Source organism: Archocentrus centrarchus, chromosome 21, assembly GCF_007364275.1.
Source record: "Archocentrus centrarchus isolate MPI-CPG fArcCen1 chromosome 21, fArcCen1, whole genome shotgun sequence".
Lineage (NCBI taxonomy): Eukaryota > Metazoa > Chordata > Actinopteri > Cichliformes > Cichlidae > Archocentrus > Archocentrus centrarchus.
The window spans coordinates 28,656,988-28,676,960 of NC_044366.1; the positions used below are offsets into that span (position 1 = coordinate 28,656,988).

Below are 19,973 nucleotides of genomic sequence, written 5' to 3' on the forward strand. Positions count from 1 at the left end.
AGGTCTGGTTTATGGTTATTATTGGGGGAAAAAAACACCAAGTGGTACCAGTGACAGTTATGGCTTTGGTAAATCTCTAACTACAGTGGAAAAGATCTGCTTCAAGTTACAAAGCAGTTGGGCAGCTCAGCCGTATACCTGCCCATAGAGCTTCTCGTCCACGAGCAGATACGTCTTGGCCCATCGCCTGAGGAACCACACGATGTCCTTCCCCATCTGCGGGCTCAAAAGCTCCGTCAGGTTCGCTCTGGTCGCCCTGGACTCGACCTCTGACGTCCTCAACACCGCTGACAGTAACCTGGAAAACAAGAGCAGTTGGATTTAGAGCTGACTTGTGAAAGAGGAAAAAACTGTCAGATGAAACAGAGGGCTGGGGAAAGTGTGACTGAAACAGTACAGACAACACGTCATGATGAGATAAAGCAGTCAGTAGAGAGACAAGCTTCTTTGGACTGTTTTGGCTTCAACACCACAAAGTATGCAACTGTCACAGCGCAAAGAATTAGGAGTAAAGATTTATTTTTTTTGCGTTGTGATTGCACCCAAGCTGCAGAGAGTCAGTTTCAGACCCCTACCTGTGTCCTATGCAATAACAGCACCTAGAGCAAAATGACCAGATCTCAGCTGATGATCATTTTGCTGCCTGTCTGTCAAAGAGTGAGCTTCCCAGTCCACACACACACAATACAAAAGGACAGAGAGACAGAGGGATTATAGCAGCTTACAGGGGAGGACAGTGCACAGTTTCACATTGTTTGCAGAAAACAAAACCACGCTGACATTTATGGGGCTGAGGTCGGCTGCTCGCTATTAGGAAACCTGATGCCATCAGCCACTCATCTCTGCAATCCTCCACACACACACACACACACACACACACACACACACACACACACACTCCTACAGACAATGAACAATCTAGAAAACACCGCAGCACCCTGACCTTCAACAGACAATATCACTGGCTGCCGTGAATGCCTATTGTCGTCACTGTGATTATCCACACACGCACGGCTGCCTTCAACACACGAGCATCCAGTGCGACGACAAAGCCTCCGAGTCCTAACACCGCAGGCTGCACAGCTAATAGATGCTAAAAAATAAATCCTATCTGGTAACAGCACCTAGAGGTATACTTTGCATGCTTGAGTCTATTTAATTATCTGCTGGTATATTTTTAGCACCATCATTTTGTACTAATGCACAACAGTAACAACAGTGCGGCGCAGAAACAAAAAAATAAATAAATAAGGCGCCGCCAACCTAAACACAGAATTTTGATTTTAATGAAAGTATTGGCTGAAAAGCTGGAAATATCAGCCACTCTCAGTAACTGTTCCTGATTAAAACTATACATTAGTGTCGTTCTGAGCTGTAGCACAGACTGGACAACCTTACATTTCCTTTACACAGACTTACACTACAAATTATTTACATTATTTTTTTTTTTTTTTAAAAGAACTTTCTTTTAAAATCAAATACTAGTGAATTAAGCTTTAACAACAGCATTAAAAAGGTCACAGTTTCTAAACTTATATTAACCAAAGGAAAATTCATCTGCAACAATTTTGATAATTCTTTAATAGATTACCAAGTACAAATTTACAAAGCACATAGATTCACTGCTTTATGTGAGTCATGTGGTGTTTCATCAACTACGGGTCAACCAAAATCAGTTCAGATGTTTTTCTGCTCTGTTCTTATCTGCTGTCCTTCCCCTGGCCTTAGATCAGTTTAATCAATCTGAGTTTCACCGTACATGTACATTCAAGAGTCTGTCTGGACTTTAACTGGACTGCACAGCATTAAACTACTGTTTTACCACAATATGTGTTACTGTGTTGTTACAGCTCCACGTTGGGATAGCGTTCCTGTGTGGCTGCAAAGGAACTAAGCCCCCCTTCAGATTTATGAGACAATAACAGTGACAACACATGGTGTCCAGCTAACTCCAGGCAGTGAGGAAACCTGCTCTGGGCAGGTTTTATGGGGGGCCTGCTGGTGAAATGAGATGAGCTGTCACCACAAAGCACTGCCGGACACAACAAAGTGCCATATATTCCATTATGATACAACTGTAGCTTGGTGGTTTCTGACATGTTGGTATTTCTAGTTCAAACACAGTCTGGTGTTGCTGATGGAGCAGCAGCTACTGTATGCAGCGAGGGAGGCTCAGACTCGCTCAGCCTCCCGACACACGCTTTAATTTGTATGGAGACCCAAGATGTGACCAGAATTATCATCAGTTACAGTTACAGATGAAATAAATGAAGCGAAAAAAAAAAAAAAATCGCAGTACGGTTTCTTGATCAAAACACAGAAAAGCAAAGCTTCAGCGTTCATAAATCCAAGTAGTCAGAAGCCACAAGTTTTAACCTGAAGCCTGAAAAAACAAACATGGTGTTTCTACAATATACAAAATATTTGCAAAATCTATCTTATAATTTTTTCTCAATTTACAGAAAATGCTTTGAATGAGTTGCGCTTTAAAATGTTTATTCATTGAAAACAGCAATTAACATGAGATTTTACCATCAGATTTAAGCATCTTAGATACTCAGACAAATGGTTTTAACATGTGCAAATCCCTGACATCTGGGTAACTACATTTGCAAAAGAAGACACAAACTCTCAAACAGCTACTGGAGCCTCTAACTACTGTTTTATCAACAGCTAAGCCACAACACCAAAAAACAGCATACCGCAGCACAGCTTACAGATTCAGCGAAATACTGGATGACTTTACCGTTACTTTCAGTAACAGCTGTGACAAAAACAAACCATGAACTAAACCTCTGATAGAATAAACTCAGAATACCTGATAACGGAGTCTGTGCGGTTGCAGCCCGGTATGGAGGAGGCCTTTTCTCCCGGTGATCCGAGGATCTGCAGCGTTGTATTGATATCCACCTCTGTTGAGTGTTTGATGGAGAACTCCATCACCTCTGCGGGGATCAGTGGGGTTTCACCCTGAGGATCATCTGCTAGTAGATAACCTAGAGAGCATAGATGGGTGCAGGCAGCAAGTTGAACCCTGGTCACTGATTTTACTATTACAACTTCAACAAAAAAAGAACAAATGATCACTTTGGGGGTAAAATTGAAGTCAGCTGTTTACATTTGATTAAGGCTTACACAGTGATTAATGAGGTTGTAGCTGCTTTAATTGATAATTGCTGACAGAGATGGCTGAATATGGCAGCTGTCGCTTAGGCTTCACCTCCATTAATCAAGTCACTGAGGTCTTGAACGTATTTATGGGGTCGGTGCCGTTTGGAGCATATATATATATATACATATATATAGTTCATCCAGAAATCCGAACCTCAAGTTGTTTCATTGAAAGTCTACAATATTATTGTTGCGTTACTTTGCACTTGTAATCCGCAAAGTCTGATAAAACCTGAACTTGTTATAAAATTTAATTTTAAAAAAGGCGTCTCCAACCCAGTCTAAATGGTAATGCAGAGAAATTCCCCATAATGCTTGGCATGCTTTTAATAATGGAGACCTAGACGATATTTTATTAATTAAAGCCACAGAGCTGGGTGGAGTTCTGCTCTTCTATTCAACTCACAAATAAAGTCATTAAAGGGGGGAAAAAAAACAGCACTGGAAAAAACATTTATGGGAACTTATTAAACAGCCATATTCTTTTCTATGACAACATCAGATGGCATCTCCTTTACTTTCTCAAAGTGCATTCAGTGCTATGTGTGCATGTATTTTTTGACCTTGGGAAGTCTGTGTTGATCCCCTAACACTGTCTTCAGAATTATCTGGAGGAAAACTGCTCTCAGCTGAGCAGCAACAACCACAGTGAGGTAAAGCAACAGTTTTTGTTGGATTTAAAGAAACTGCAGATTCAGACAGTAGTACACGCTACTGCAGAGTGAGTCCGACCGCACAATCTCTATTTTTTCTTAAGTAAAAGTTTTGTGTCCTGCTGCTGACCTGAGACCAGTATGAGCCAGTGGATGTCCTCATACAGATCATCCAGGACTTTACGGTCCACTGATCCGAGGTCGGACGAGGCCATAAGGTGCTGCTGGGTCCTCTGCAGCTGCCCGTGCAGTCGTGTTACGCGGTCCTCCAGCAGGCTGCAAACAGGCCAAAGTGAAAATAGAACCATGGAAACAAATATTCATTTTTTATTGCACTTAAAAAAGTTAAACAAGTATAACTGTAACTAAATAAGAACGAACAAGTGGTGCTGGGCATAACAAACCCCGCCCCCAGCAGACATTTTATCCGATTTGAATACTGTACATTTCAAAAACATGTCACTCTCCAAACACTGAATCACCGAGATAACACACAGCTCCAAGGTTTAAAAAGTAGCCTGCAAATCCAAAATCTCGATCGGATCAATTTCACTTTTAAATCAAATTTAAGCACAAAACGATGCTTTCACTGACTGAACAAAAAAAATACTGTCAGCCTCCAGTGCTGCCCTCAGCCTCAGTGGTGACAAGTACAAGTTTTATAAAACATAATTGCCAAAAGATCTTAATGGGGTGCATATGAGCCTTAGTGGCTTGCAAAAGGCTAAGTAAGAACCAGGAGTAAGAAATGCTAAAATCATACTAAATATAAACCACCTAGAATACGGTAATTACGGTAAGAACTAACTCATCTGAGATTTTTAGTCTATGGCATGAGTTTGAGCACCCTAGGTGACGTCGTTCGAGTTATCACATTCACAAGATTTTCAGAAAACTTGACCTTTGCCCTTTGCCTTGAGATCAAGGTCACTGAGACCCCCCCTGAGGACTGGGGTAAAAATGAACTAAATCTGTTATCTGAACAGGTTGAGCTGGTGTGCTGCTATGTGTTTACCTTGTGAGCAGAGGGATACAGTGGTCAGCTGCTACACGTCCCAACACGCCAATGCTGGACAGCTGGTCTGAAAACAGCTCTCTGTCGTCCTCCTGCAGCTCGTTGATCTCTTCCTCATCGTGAGATGATATCCCGTTCACTGACTGACGTGGTTCAGGGTTTTATGATTGTAAAGATAAAGTGTGAAATAAATAACATGTCAAGGAGGAGAAAACAAGAGTCCAGTATTGTACATGTAGAGTTAAAACAAAATAAAAAAGGGGGTCACCAGGTTGCGCGTGCCATCAGGAGCAGCTAAGTGACACTGGATGTATGAGTTGAAAACCTGGATGGCCGGCTGGACGAAGCAGCCACGAGGAAAATGCTCCTCGTCCTGGACAAGCGTTAGCCACGACTCCAGCAGCTTATCGTAGGCCTCCATGTAAACCATGTCATCCTTATCCAGCTGAAAAAAAGACAACAAAAGGATCTTAGGTCAACAATTTTCATTATTTGGATTATTTTCTGCTTGTTGTGACACACGAGAAGAATGTCGATTAGAAGAATTTCCCTAATGAGACGAAATTAATCTAAATCATCCTGATGATACAGATCAGCTGATTTTGGACTTCATCTAATCATCAACTGCATATAATATCTTGCATGACAAAGAAAGGCATCAAGACAAGGTATTCACTTATTTGAAGAACCTGGAAGCTTTTGCTTAAAAATGCAGTGAGTACAGTAACTTTGAGGAACCAAAGAGTACTTAATTCATCAGCAGTAACATAGCGAAACTGGAGAACAAGCGTGGCAAGTTTGAGGACATACAACCTTAGTTAGCGCCTATGACTTTAACGATACAGCCACAAATAAACAGTAAGAGATTATAATATAGTTTCAAGCAAATGGTAACTGAGGCCTATCAGTCCTGTGAACACCTATTACAGCAACTTGAATTCAAACACCTCTCTGAGAGGTATCCGAATGTGACTGAATTCAATTGGGTCTGAGTGATGAGTAAGGGGCAAAGGGGTTCAAACTCACCACCTCCTCCAGGGCGGCACTGCGTCCAAACGAGCAGGTGAGCAGCGTGAGGCAGTTGATGAAGGAGGTAAAGAGGTCGCTGGGCAGTGCCGTTAAAATACTCCGAGGGAACATGGTGATCAGATTGGAGATGATATTGGAGATGCCCACCGCCTCCGAGTCCTCGATCTCAATCCTGAGAATGCAGATGATAAAATTTATGAGCCAACGGAGCTTCAAATATGCAGAAGAATCAACTTTAAAACCGTAAATCAAGGTTTACTGTATCTACTGTGAAGATGCCGGCAGAGTTACGCTGAGCGGCAGAGATGAATGTCCAACTCAATAGTAAATGTAACACACATTTCAAACACTGCACACAGCCTCTTTTTTAGTTTTCAGTTCAAACCTGTACTTTGGCCCAAGAAAGGCCAGTTTCCCTTCCACAGGGTGAACCACGGTCACTTTCCCAGTTTCCTGCTGGTGACGGAGGTTTGGAAAGAGACATGAAAGTCGATCCTTAAACAAAACTCGTGGGCAACTTGACCCCTGAGCTGTTTTCCACAGCTGCATCGGAGGTTATTTTTATAGTGATTCTGCATCAAACACCATGCATACTGCAAGAATTCAGTTTCAAAGAGCATTTTATCATCAGATCACACTGTGAAGCGTGAAGCGACACGTCTGGACACACTCAAAATTATACTTCGCTCACATGCTGAATTCTGAAATTGACATTTGAGTGGTTTTAAATCAGTTAGTGGGGGGGGGAAACACGCTGACATCTGATTTAAGCAGACTCCAAAAAAAAAAAAAAAAAAAAAGGTATTAAAATGTCACTGTGAATAAAGAGGATTCAAATTTATGGCTGCCCAATTAACCAACTTTAAAATGGTCTACTTTTTATAATATGTCCAAGTAGGAAAATAATCTAACAGGACCGTGTCAGATGACACGAGAAAAGAGAGGAAAAAGCTCCAGATGTCAGACTGACATAAACTTTACAGTGTAAAGACACACTTGGTTTGCCTCCAACATTTCTGCCATTATCTAAAGATCAGCTAAGTCTACGGGCTCTTCATACCATGTTGTGAGTTACTGCTTACCTGATGGGATAAATGTCTAAAATAAGCTATGATGAAAATCCTCAACAACCACCAAAACTACCCCTGAAGTTTTCTATGTTTTTGTACCTTTCTACCTTCTTTGGTGTTGCCTTTGCATGTGAGCTGACACACCTCTCCACACTCGCACCGAGTCAGAGAGAAACATTGTTTGAGAGCCTAGCTAAGCCCTATCAGATGGACATAAATTGCGAGCAGAACCGTTCAATCACTGCAGCTCGGCCGTCCCTCTCCACATGGTTTTCCGATGAGGCAACTGGAAAAAAGCTCCAAGAATAGGTCATTACAGTGAGTGAGAGTTGGTGAGAGGAAAAAAAAAAGACAGAGACCCCTGCTCACTTAGTCACGTGGTTCAACAGCAAGCATGTGTGTGCATTATGTGTCTTATTTACACATACAAGTGTAGCCATTTAATTCAAATCAGAGCCACTGTGACCACAGATACACCCACAAAAAACACTTCTAGTACACAGACCCCTGTATCACTCTGATGCACAGAGTGCATTTATTTACCACTTATGTATGTGGACTTTAGGTTGACAGCTGTGTGCGCAAACGTTGTGAGAAATAAGCTGAAACTCATTTTATATGTGAGTAAATATATCGGGAAAAGCAAGATAATACATGCCAGGATTTATCCTGTTATCATAATGGGTAACACCCGTGTTGCAATTTGTACAGAAACTCAAACCAGCACATACAATTAATAATAAAAAAAAAAAAACTAAACCATGCTCTGATCCAAATGAATTCATCATAGGGTGCAGTTATTAAGGAAGACAAGGCTTGGAGTGAATCCACCTTTCTGGAGCCAAAACAAAAAATTCAGCAGCCGAGGCCAAATCAGATCAGATTTTCTGCCAAGCCATAAAATCTTAAATTGTATTCTAAAAAGAATGGAAGCCATAAAGAGAGCGATAAAGCGAGACAAAAACCTAATCTCACGCCTTGTATCTTTTTGTTAAAAGCGCTGCAGCTGCATTCTGAACCATACTGCACTCCACTGGGAAGAAGAGAATTAAAAACAGCCTGAATAACAGGCCTGAAAGACTTTCTGAACCTCGTCGAGATTCTCAAGGTCACTACAAGCCAGAAATTATTTTATTCCAGAAATCTCATCAACTGATAAAAGTATGAAACCTTAAATCTTTTTCTTTTTTTTTTTTTAAGTCAAAATTGGGGTCTAAAATAATTTCTCACAAAGGGGTGAGTTTTGGTTTGAAATAACTCAAATTGCTCATCAGTGTTCCCCGTAATACGAAAAGAGGCCTTACCCTCGCCGAGCTGGAAAGAATGTGAGGCTTCCAACATTTAACTTCCTCAAAGCGATTTGATGATGCAATCAGGCCGCGGGTATTTTTAGGGTCGTCGGGGAGATTAGGTTAATTATCGTAAGCCTAAAATTCTGATGAGACTAGAGACTTACTAGAATGTAATATAAGTTAAAGCAGTGTTAACTATTAAAAATAAATAAATAAATCTATCCAATATCGTTGATTTTCCTAGAGAAACTCTAGAGTTCTTCATATTTACTAGAAGAAATGTTATCCTATTCAGATTTAAGAGCAGTAATAAGTCAAGAGTATTTGGACCTTATAGCACCGTGACAGTTCAGTCTAATGTGTGGAGACAAATTTTGCATGGCTCTTTAAATGGCTGAACTGTAGTTCCACTTAACAGTTTCTCCCTTCACTGTAACAGGGGCATCACTTTTAATTTATTTGTTTGTGTGCCTTCAGTTTGGTAGACGTGATTCTGTTAAGAAAAACTAATTAGAAATCACCCAAACACTATTTTAGAAAAAGACTTGATTAAAAACATTTTTTAAATGCTTCACTTTATAGAAACAGTTCTCAGCAATAAATAAATAAATTTAAAAAAAATCCCGATTGAGATGGAAGGTCAAAATCCAAGGTTAAAGCAGCCACGATGGTAGCCAAATGAGAGGAAAGATGAAGCTGATGTTAACGTCCTGGAGCTCTATATTCATTAGCTGTTGCTGCCGAGGAGATGATCACATCGTGGTAGCAAATCCAAATGTAAAGAACTGTCTCGTGAAGGGCACTGTTGTGGGTGAAGGATACAGGTTTGGTGCATTTTTCATATAATCTATATTGAAAATATGTGAACTGATCCAAAATCCCAAAAGCCCTCAATGTGTGTATGTGACAGTAGACAGTATGTGATATTTCCTACTTCCCAGGAAAACAACTAAATGATTTCCATGTTGCAGGTTTTCCTGTGTGTGGATTTACCTCTTTGATTTAGTTTATTTTTTAAATCATAATCAACTGAATTCTACAGACTTCTGGTCAAACCAAACGAGGCGTTTGAAGACATCGCCTTAGATTTCAGGACATTTTCTGACATTTGTTGTTGTTTTGGTTCTCTGGCCTTTTATAGACATCATTATTATTAGCTGGAGGTTCAGGAGACACTCCATTTACTAAAGAACAGTGAACACAGGCATTATTTAATTTATGCTGGGACAGGACTCAGACTGGCATCCATTTCACTCTAAAATACAGGTCGAGCTTCTTTACCTTGAGGTAACCGTCATCCTACCCTGCTGCTAAAAAACTGTAGTGATCTCTTGTAATGCATCCTTCCCAATCCCAGAACACAATCAGGGACAATCAATAGCCTCAGAGAAGCCACCTGTGAGGAAAGCCACATGTTCGCACAACTCGTCGCACTGCTCGGCGCAAGATCACAAGCTCCACGCCTTCACAGGAGCTCTGCTAACAAGCGGTTGATACAGGAACCCCAGACGGAGGAAGCGCTTTGGTTTCCACACACCTGCCAGCACAATTCACTGTGACAGCTGAATAATGTCAGCCAAGGAATACAGCATAACTGCTTGTATATACAGTGGTGTCCACTTTTTTTTTTTTGTTAAACGTGGTCTTATCCAAAAGGTAGACACAGACACAAGCAGGTTACTCTGGTAACAAATCCTTAAAAAAAAAAACAAAAAAAACAGACTGTCAGATTATTTTTTTTGTTAGAGAGAGTCTCGGGACAAGTGCTGCATTACTTCTGACTGGAAGCTCTGGTTACAGAGTCATGACTCAACCAAAATTACACCCCTATAGGATGTGGCTGGAAACAACCGTAGTAAAAAGGCTGAAAAAATGTGAACCATTGAGGTAAACTGGCCTTGAGCTGAGCTCCAGGAATGAGAAACATGTATAGGCTGCACGGATTTCCTTTGCTCAGAAAACCCAGAATTACACTGCTTAGTAAAGGGATATTCAGCAATATGAAGTGAGCCGAAAACCGGAACACTCGATTTAATAGAGTGGAAGCTCGCCGATGTTCGCACGCATCTCTTTCTTTATAAGCACTGAAGACGCAGTGATGCTGATGCACGTTTCGGAGCCAGCATAACAAATTTTACCTCCAACTTTCACAATATCGTCAGTCAAAAATATGTTCCAACTGTGCTATTGAGACTTATTTTTACTCTTGCTTACAATTTTATATGATTTCTCCTTTTTGTTTTTATCATCTGTTCATATTTTGACTCTCTCACATGGACGCTTTATTGGTATATTTAATTTAAAAATTGAATGTACCCATAAAGCAGGCAATCTGATTGAAATGATTTGCAAAAATCACCCCAAACGGTAATAAAATCTACAACAGCTGACATATCTTCTTACAGTAGATACTGTCTGCTGTGCTTTATCTAAACACTCCTAATAACAACACTGAGCTGCTGATTTGTGCTTATAATTAAGGAGAATCAAGGGGTCCACAGTTTCCCGCTGACATGTGCAGGACCTTTGCCGGAAAGGCCGGGTTATTTAAATCAAAATAAAAGACCTAAAATTGTATTGAGAGGTTTCAACAGGAGCTGCCCAGCTGGCAAAGGGAAGCAAACCACATCAGTGTTATTACAGTGTCAGGCTGTTCTGTATTAGATTAGAGGAAGACTGTAAAATTGATACCCCCCCCCAGTATTTACCAGTGTTTGAGTGGTTGCTAATGTTAGTTTTTTGTCTTCTTTGGTCAAAAACAGTGCCTCTGTGAGAAGAATGAAGGGATAATTGAATCCACTTCAACATAAATTCAGTTGAAGAGGAATCTGAGAAACATCAGTAACTAGTTAACTCTATTTGTTACTGAACTGGGAGCCAGGTTCCTACAGAGCGTGCAGATGCTCGAATCAGAGGCTGTTAAAACAGAGACTCAACAAGCAATTACTTCCTGTAAATAAAGCACAAACGGTACAGTATGAGTCACGCTGCTGCTGACGTTGGCCTCTATCACTTGTTGAGTCTCTAAATTTAAGAAACATGAAAACCTTGAGATACTGGGGGCAGGATAAACAGCTATGGAGACTGTCACCAAGGATAATGTAACGTTAACACTGTTGCTGCTACTGTTTTATACATAATGTGATGTATGTGCAATGGAAAATTTGTTTTTCAACTCTAATAACCTCTGTGTACTTCTGTGGTATGTAATTGTAATTTTCTAGTACAAAGACCAAGTGTGCGAAGTAGAAAACAAATTTCTTTCTAGGTTGTGTCCAAGGCCACGGCGCACTTATTATCAGGCTGAAGTTACATGGTGGTGGGAAACTGAACTCCCCACAGCTAACAGAACAAGATTGTATCAACACAATGACTATAACTGTGGTTATTTTGCTCTTGGTCAATGCTGGCGCGAAGACTGTTCGTGCTGTATTGATCCCTTTGCAAAGGTTATATTCTTACTTTCAATAAATCATCATAAAATCAGTTTGGTTTCAGGGCTCAACTTGTTTTTCCACAACAGTATGCAGCTGAAATAAACAGATTACACTTTAGAAAAGTATTAAACTTGGATTAAATGCGCAGAGGGCAGAGTTTCAGCCTTTGCTGCACAATTATCTTCTGACTTTGACTTATCTGCTCCTAAAACTGCGCGACTGGTGGAGATGAAGGAAAATAGCTTTTTCACTGAAGGCACACTTCATTAACAGAGCAAGCCTCACAGAGATTTTTTAAGTTCAATAGTATGCCTCAATGTTTCAGTTTACATATTTTTCCAAATGCATATGCACAAAAGGAATTATTCAACAAAAGGAAACCTCATTTAGTACAGCTCATGCTGGGTGTGTAATGACCCCAGGATCCACGGGGGGGCTACTTTAATTTGGCACGTGCTGTGAAGAGTACACAACGCAAAACTTACTTTTTATTGATAACAACCCTCTATGCTTAAGATTTAATGCAGAAAAGGTGGTCACCATAGAGACTGGCACAACTTAACAATATGGGTTAGATTCAGCAGCCTGCACCACCTCAGCAGCAAGCTGCAGTACATAATTGAAAAGGATGCACACTTTGCAAAACCTAATGCACTTCAAATGACAACGCTAACATGTTAATGTTAAGCAGGTCCAACGTCAATTAAACAAAACTAAACACAAAGCACAGATGAGGCTGATGGCACTGGCAGAAGAAAATGCTGATCTGACAGAAAGCTGGTTAAAGTGTTCACACTCCGTTGAGAGGGAACCATGATTGTATGTACAATATTTCTTGGCTGCCCGTCATATCAAAGACATTTAGCTCACCGACTGACAGACAACACCATCCGTTCAGAGGACACTCAATCAGGTTACCACAACGTAAGCACTACAGCAGTATTAGCCACTCACCCGTTGATCATGCTGAGCAGCCCCTCCACCAAGTGGGCCAGGTAAGAGATCTGGGCATTCTCATCTGGGAATACAGGCCCGTGCATGGAGGCCAACTGGGCCAGGCACTGAAGGGAGTCCTGGGCCATGTCTGAGTCCTCCCGAATCTTCCTGTGTACCTGAGCAAGACAGAAGAGGATTTCTCTTTATCGTCGCTTTCAAAGTAGCAAAGCGGAACCTCACCGTGAAAAAGACTGAACCTCTGCGATCCTCAGTCCATAATGAAGCAGCGAGTAATTTGGATAGTGAAATACTTTTACGCTGCGAAAGTATGGAAAATGGCTGCACCCTGTCACCTGTAATAATCTAGTGAAAAAGCAACGATTTTTTTATTTTTCATTTTTGCCTCCAGCTCCAAAAAAAAAATTTTTTTTTAATGAGGAGGAGGTTTTAGAGGAAGTGAGGTGCTGTAATTCTTAGGAGCACCAATACAGCTGGCACTCGTGTACAGAAAGACCTACATAAAAGGCAGCACAAGTCAGAATCTCCTGTAAAGCTTAATGTCTCTATTCAAGCAAGGTGACTTTTTAAAATTTCTTTGATTTGATCTAAATAAAAACATATCTTTGGACTCTACAGATGACCAGATATTAGGATCAGCTAGAGAACAAAGCAGTGTGTGAACACACTTGACCCTGAGATTGTTGAGACCTGTTTAACCTGAATCAGTGCTACTCGAACTCTTTTTGAATGAGCTGTGTTTAGGTCGGTTTACATTTTTCCAAGTCTATTTTTTTTCCCTTTTTATTTAATTTAGGAATGATAATCTAATCTTTCAAATTTCATTGCAAATTACTAAATGTGAAATTCTAAAACTTAATTTCCTTAAATAAAATAATCTCATTGTCAGATATTCTGAGCAGGTTCAAGCACAAAGGCCAATGAAAAGTGTCTGACCGCTCAGATCTGCTCTATTCCCAATAATAAACATAACTAACCATGTTGTGGAAATCATGTTGTGGCATAACCAAGTGATCTGATGTCATTACCACCAGCAGATGGTAATGAGCCCGGTACTTGAACACCCACAATAACAGCACACAGCATTCAGGGGCGTTACGAATACTGCAAAACACTGACTGAGAGTTTATGTCCCCTCTAGACCATCTTCTTCCCTATTTGTATAACAATAATTACTAGTAATATAACTGAAAATAGCTGAAACAACCCTACTGACATTATGTCCCATTGCTCTGATATTTAATTATCATAATTCTACAAACATACAAACATTTTTGTTTTTCCAAACCAGTGGATGGAGGCTATGTCATCTTTATTCACTGCTTGTTCCCGTGCTCTGCTGGCATTTTCATTTTTTTTTCTCCAGTGACGCTTAAATTAAACTGCACTGTAATGAATACCGCTTTGAAATAGAAATGTCCTAGGTCAAGAATGAAAAGGTGAACCTGCCTCATTAAAAAAAACAAAACAAAAAACAACCCCAAAACAAAAACAGCTGATTTGCTGCAGAATTAATACTCACTGGTGTAACCCACTACACAGCACACTGAGGCGTCGTGAAATGGTGAAACTGATTCTGAACCGTCACTGTGACCCAGGTCTCAAACAAATAATGAGCTCGCCTTGGGCGCGTAGACAACCTCAATCGAACTACTAGAGGAAGAAACCGACTCCTGATGGGGGGGTAAAACTGCTTGATTCAGTCTCATGTCAGTTGTGAGCTTCCATTCAGTAGTGGGATTCGAGGGTTAGTCTGTGTTGAGATGTCACACTTTGACAAGAGAAAAGGCATTGTTGGATTTGACTGTGCATGCAGACAGACAAGTGTACAGCAAAGGAGCAGTAAAAGCTCTGAAAGTCATCACAGCCTCTCAGCAACATGTGTTTCCACTATGCGGACGTCTGGAGCTCAAATTCCTTCTTCCTGTGTGCTGTGCCTCTCTTCTCAGCCGGTCCGGGCTCTTTTCCTTTTTCTTCTTCTTCTCCGGTCTCAACTGTCATCCTCTTAAATCCAGAGCGAGCGCTCCTTCACCAACGCCACACTCTTAAACCAACACATGGTCCCATCGCTGAAGCAATCAAACTTTCAACCTCCCTCTCCTTTTGCTGCTGCTTCTTCTTCTCCTGCTCTCAAATCTTCTCCCCTTCTTACTCCTTTCCCCCTAAATTCTTTCTCGCTGCTTGTCCCCACTCCTCCTCCCGTCTCTTCTCTACAGCTGTGGTGCCTGTTTTGTCCTAAGCCACACTGCTGGGAAGAGATCACAGATGCTAACGTAGCATAGCCATCGTAGTCCTCTCCGCTGCTGCCCTCTTCCAGAACGTGAAGTCATCCTCTGGAAGAGCTCAGCGAAAGGACAGGGGAGGAGGCGAGAGGGGCAACTGGTGAGTGAGCGAGAGAGAAAGAGAAAGAGGGGAGGGGTGTGAGAGGCAGCGCAAGACCCAAGGACTGAACAGCGCGAGCTCTGAAAAAGCAGCTGCACCGGCGAATGAACCATGCGATGCGAGTAATGTCAACCTCGTTGAGTCTGACTATAAGTAGAGATATTCAACGAGTGTGTGTCTGTGCGTGTGTATGTGTGTGTGTGTGTGTGTGTGTGTGTTCCAGTATGTGGGGAGTGGATGAAAGGAAGGAGAGCTTTCTGGCACTGGTAATTTTCTTGACTTTGAGGAATAGAAAATACACTGTTATCAGAATATTGGGTATAACTTACTATTTAAACTAATCTAAGCTAGTTTAATACAACTGTCCTCCAATAAATCTGCTTCCAAAGGCTGTAAAGTTCAGTTTGTTCACATCATTTTAAATGTGAACAGACTAACTAATAAACTGATAATAAAACTACATCCTCCTGCACTTCTGTGGTTTCAGTGTTTGGCACCTTCTGTTCTAGCACCCATTTCAATTTAGCGCTGAGGCTTACTAAATTAAAGACAATCTGTTATTATCTTCCCGCACTGTCTTTGTCAGCAATGTAGCAAATACAAGCATTTTTGTGTGTGTGTGAGTGTGTGTGTGTGTGTGTGTGTGTGTGTGTGTGTGTGTGTAGTCAGTGTTGTTTCCTTGTGCACCTCTGCAAGGTCTGCTGGATCTTTTCCACCATGTCAAAACACCCACCCTTTAACTTGAAATGTTTTAAAGAAAAGGAGTCGCAGAGAAGTAAACCCCCCCACTGGAATCCACCACAATTTGGATGTGTTGACAATCCAAATCCTGGGGAACGGATTTCTGGGTCACAATCCTGTGATTGTCAGAAAAAACTAAGAGCATGCTCATGGTTGCGCACCTGACCAGATCAGCCATCTTTGGGCTTGAAGGCTGGATGTTCTCCCACTGAAAACGGCTGTTTTGTCTCTTGTTCGGAGCTGGGCGTCTACCTCTCATTGTCAGTAATAATCCTCGACATGAAAGTGGAGTCATTTTGACAAAGATGTTAATATTTGATGCATTTGCAGGTTCATCTTGAAATTGCAGATGCCAAGTACAAGTGGTCAGAATTAAGACTTCTAAGGAGCAACAATGCAGTCCAGAGATGGACAAGGAGATGACCTTGAAGGGATGACTGGGCCAAATCAGGTGCATTTTTTAAGAGCAGAGCTGCTGAACTTTTAAATCCCAACTCATATTGTTCAATATTGCACTGATCATTAAAAAACTACTTTATGTGATGAAAGGATTTGCTTTTGGATTGCTGGCAAATAGTTTTGTGGCCAGCTGAGGCCTATTCCATGTTTCTTCCATGGAAAATTAAAAGATCTCAAGTTGATGGCAAGTGTTGAACTTATGTTCGGTTATTTTTTTTTCACTGGAACTCTTTGAGGCCCAAAGAGATGTTGATCATTGGGCTGAAAAAAAAAAACAAAGTAAACCAATGTGACCAAAAACTTTAGGAGTGGCAAATCAACAATCTGGTACAGTCCTAAAAATAAGATCTTCAGTGGCCATCTCAACAACATAAAACGGCCTGAAAGACCACAGAAGACAACTTAGTTAACTTCACAATCACTAGCCAAGAACAAGAACACTCTAGGAGGTAAGTACATCATTGTCAAGGTCTACAGTCAAGAGACACCCTCAGTAATGGAAACACAGAGGGTTTAAAACAAGGTGCAAACCACTGGATACACTAAAGAACAGGAAGACCAGATTAAATTTTACCAGAAAACATCTAAAAGAGGTTGAACAGTTCTGAAAACGATTCTTTGAACAGATGAAACCAAGATGAACTTGTACCAGAATGATGGGAAACAAAAATTATGAGGATGAAGAAGAAGAGAAACAACTCATGATCCAAAGCATACCACATCATCTGTCAAATATGGTGGAGGCAACATCATGACATGGGTATGCACTGTATGTCTGCCAGTGGAAGTGGACTACTAGTGTTTAGGGGCAGCAGGATGAATTCTTAAGCGTTCAGGGCTATACTCTGCTCAGATTCAGTCAAATGCAGCAAAACTGATAGGACATCACTTCACGGAGCAAATGGATAATGAGCTTCTGAAAATAGGAGACTATTTATAAAAATGACTGTAATCCCTAAGCAGTTCAATCACATCTTGAATGTTTGATATAAAATCCACTGTGGTGGTGTACAGAGGCAAAATTACAAAATGAATAAATAAAAAAGTGTATTGTCCAAAAACATATGGGCCTTACTGAAACCAACTCTGAAGAAGAAGTGAAGAACTGTACAGGGCCCAGTACTTTATACATCGGAATGGTAATATATTTCGTGCAATGTTAGAAACGTAACAGGAATAGGTAACATGAGCTTTGGTTAAACTACCCTAACATCTAATAATAGTAACATTGTTGAAATGCACCATTAGATAAAGCTTCCTCCTGACCACTCGCTCTGTTAGCTGCTAATATGAAAAACTCCACCAAATTGACATGATTGTTTGAGATTTATTACATATGAAATCCCGACTGCCTCTCCCTGTTTTCAAGATTATCATTGATACACTTAAGTTCCCATGTATTTACTGCTTATTTCACTCATTCAATACCACATGAACACGTTACCGAGGCCTAAAATTTGATTTTCATTAGACGGGCTCTTTCATTAGATTAAACAGGATCCCACCTCCAACCTGAAAACACACTCATTTCAGCGTATATAACAGTACCGAGCTTCAACACCCGACACTATCACGGTTAAATGATGTAGCCAGGGAGAGAGGAAAGAGTAGTATGGTGGGATGAGGAAGGAGAGGACCAGCAAAGAGAAAGAAAATGAAAAAAAAAAAAGCCAGGCAGACAAGAGAGAGGATGCAGAAGGCGAGCACAAGAACAGACAAAGAAAGGGAGTGGGAGAAAGGGAAAGGCAGGGAGAAATGAGGAATGATATTTATAGAAGGAGACAAAGCCTGGTGTCTGTTACCTCAGGGGGCTCAGAGGCTCATCTTTCTGTTTTTTCAAATCAACACTGTGCTTCCAACTTATTGTCTTTGCTCGCTCTTTTCCACCATCACTCTCTCTCACTCCATGTCTCAGATTGGGTTACTGTCTGCCCGCAGGCCTCTGCTGCAGCCTCATCAGTCCCTGCACTCTACACTGATTGTGTTTACTGGTAAACATCTAATGCTTTAGCGCATGCACGCTCTTTTACTTCCATTGCTGTGGGGACTAAGGGTGGGTGTGTAGCTGGGATGTGAATGCAATTTTACATCTTAATATAGTGCATTTTCTCAAAAGTAATTTGATAAACAATTCATAATCATAATTCAGTTTGTATTTTGGCTATTCTTATAAAAACCAAATAAGAAAAATTACAAAATGTGTATTTTAATGTGCACAATATTTTAATAAACTAGCCTAGCAAAATCTCTCCCATTTGATACATTCCCTACAGTATATAATGTCTCAACCTCAGTTACAAACAGCTTTAGACATTTTGACTCTCACCTGTTCACCGGACAGCTTATAGTTTCAGACTCAGTTGTAAGAGGTTTGGGTGGTGTTTAGTTTATTTAACAACAAGGTTTATACATGAAGCAGGGGTTTAGTAAAGACTCAACCCCTACCCTAAACAGGTAGGTATGACAGGCTACTTTTGACTTTAACAATTACAGTAGCTGGTTCTCAAATAAGGTACTCATCATATTCTGTATACAAACTGATCAATTAAATGACTACTGCCTCTGGATACTAGCACAGTAAAAAAATAGGATGGACCTCCTTGCAACTAGGGGGCAAGAAGAGGCAGTCACTAGTTGCCCAGTGATTGCACTTTGTGTTTTTGCAACATATGACTCAACTCAACTGGCAGCCAACTGGTCGTATTCTGATTATATAAAATCGAGGTTGCTGAGCACCTATGTCATTTTCAATCAATCAATCAATCAATCTATTTGTATAGCACATTAAAACAACAGCCGTTGACCAAAGTGCTTCACAGGGCATAAAAACAAATAAAACAACAAATAAAATATTATAAAAACAACAGAATATAAAACAAAAATAAAAACACAATAAAACCCATAAAGAATGCAATAAACAATGAAGGACTAATAGCAGTGCCAATAATAATGCCAAGAAGGTCTATCTAGCAGTCTGAAATGCACAAGCAAATAAATAAGTTTTAAGAAGTTTTTTAAAAGTAGTAGGGGAATGAACTTCTCTTATGTGGTGAGGGAGGTCATTCCAGAGTTTAGGTGCAACCACGGCAAAGGCTCTATCCCCTCTACTCTTCTATTTTGCCGTTACATTGCTGTCCTGCAGCAACTACGTCACTATTTGTGGAGGAACTTGTGGACACTGAATTTAAGTAGTTAATGTGAATTGCCAACTTGATCCCACTCAATCGCAAACAGTTAAAAGACTGACTCCATTCTCATCCTGATGCAGCAAAGTCTCTCTGAAGACGGCAACTAAGTGTGAGTGGCCGCAGACCCGATCCCAGTCTTTGAAGCATCCATTTCAAAGGTAACATGATTGCAAGTTGATTGCACATGGTTGCAATAATTTTGGCTGTGCTGCAGTGTCCAACCACTCACGCAAGTATAGCATAACAGGCAACTTACATGTTAAAATTGGCATTGTCGCTACTGCCACACAGTGTGACCTGATGTCATTTCAGCTTGTTGTGAATCCCCCAAAAATGTATAGCAGGCAGCTGGGCTAATGGCAAGAGTCTCTCAGCGGGTTAGTTAGTCTCTTAGGGAATCTATGATACATCAGTGCAGTACTATAGTGATTCCCAGATTCCACAGTGGCTGGAAAAGATGAGATGTTCCGCATACAACTTTGGAAAAACTTGAGTAATCGCTTTGTTTATGTGTTGACTTCTTGTATGCCAATTCCAGCATGTCACGACAATCATGACTCAACTATTGCAACTTTACTTAGT

At 40.7% G+C, this 19,973-nt stretch overlaps 1 protein-coding gene across 1 annotated transcript in view; it reads right to left on the reverse strand.

Moving 5' to 3' along the window:
* xpo4 (exportin 4) overlaps positions 1 to 19,973 on the reverse strand; it is a 56,737-nt gene that overhangs the window by 8,232 nt on the left and 28,532 nt on the right. Inside the window, exons 8-14 of the mRNA XM_030759004.1 lie at positions 12,622 to 12,779; positions 5,866 to 6,040; positions 5,108 to 5,284; positions 4,840 to 4,982; positions 3,955 to 4,100; positions 2,819 to 2,996; positions 139 to 298 (exon numbers count right to left, since the gene is read on the reverse strand). Coding sequence (XP_030614864.1) covers positions 139 to 298; positions 2,819 to 2,996; positions 3,955 to 4,100; positions 4,840 to 4,982; positions 5,108 to 5,284; positions 5,866 to 6,040; positions 12,622 to 12,779 — 1,137 coding nt within the window. The remainder of the gene's footprint in view (positions 1 to 138; positions 299 to 2,818; positions 2,997 to 3,954; positions 4,101 to 4,839; positions 4,983 to 5,107; positions 5,285 to 5,865; positions 6,041 to 12,621; positions 12,780 to 19,973) is intronic.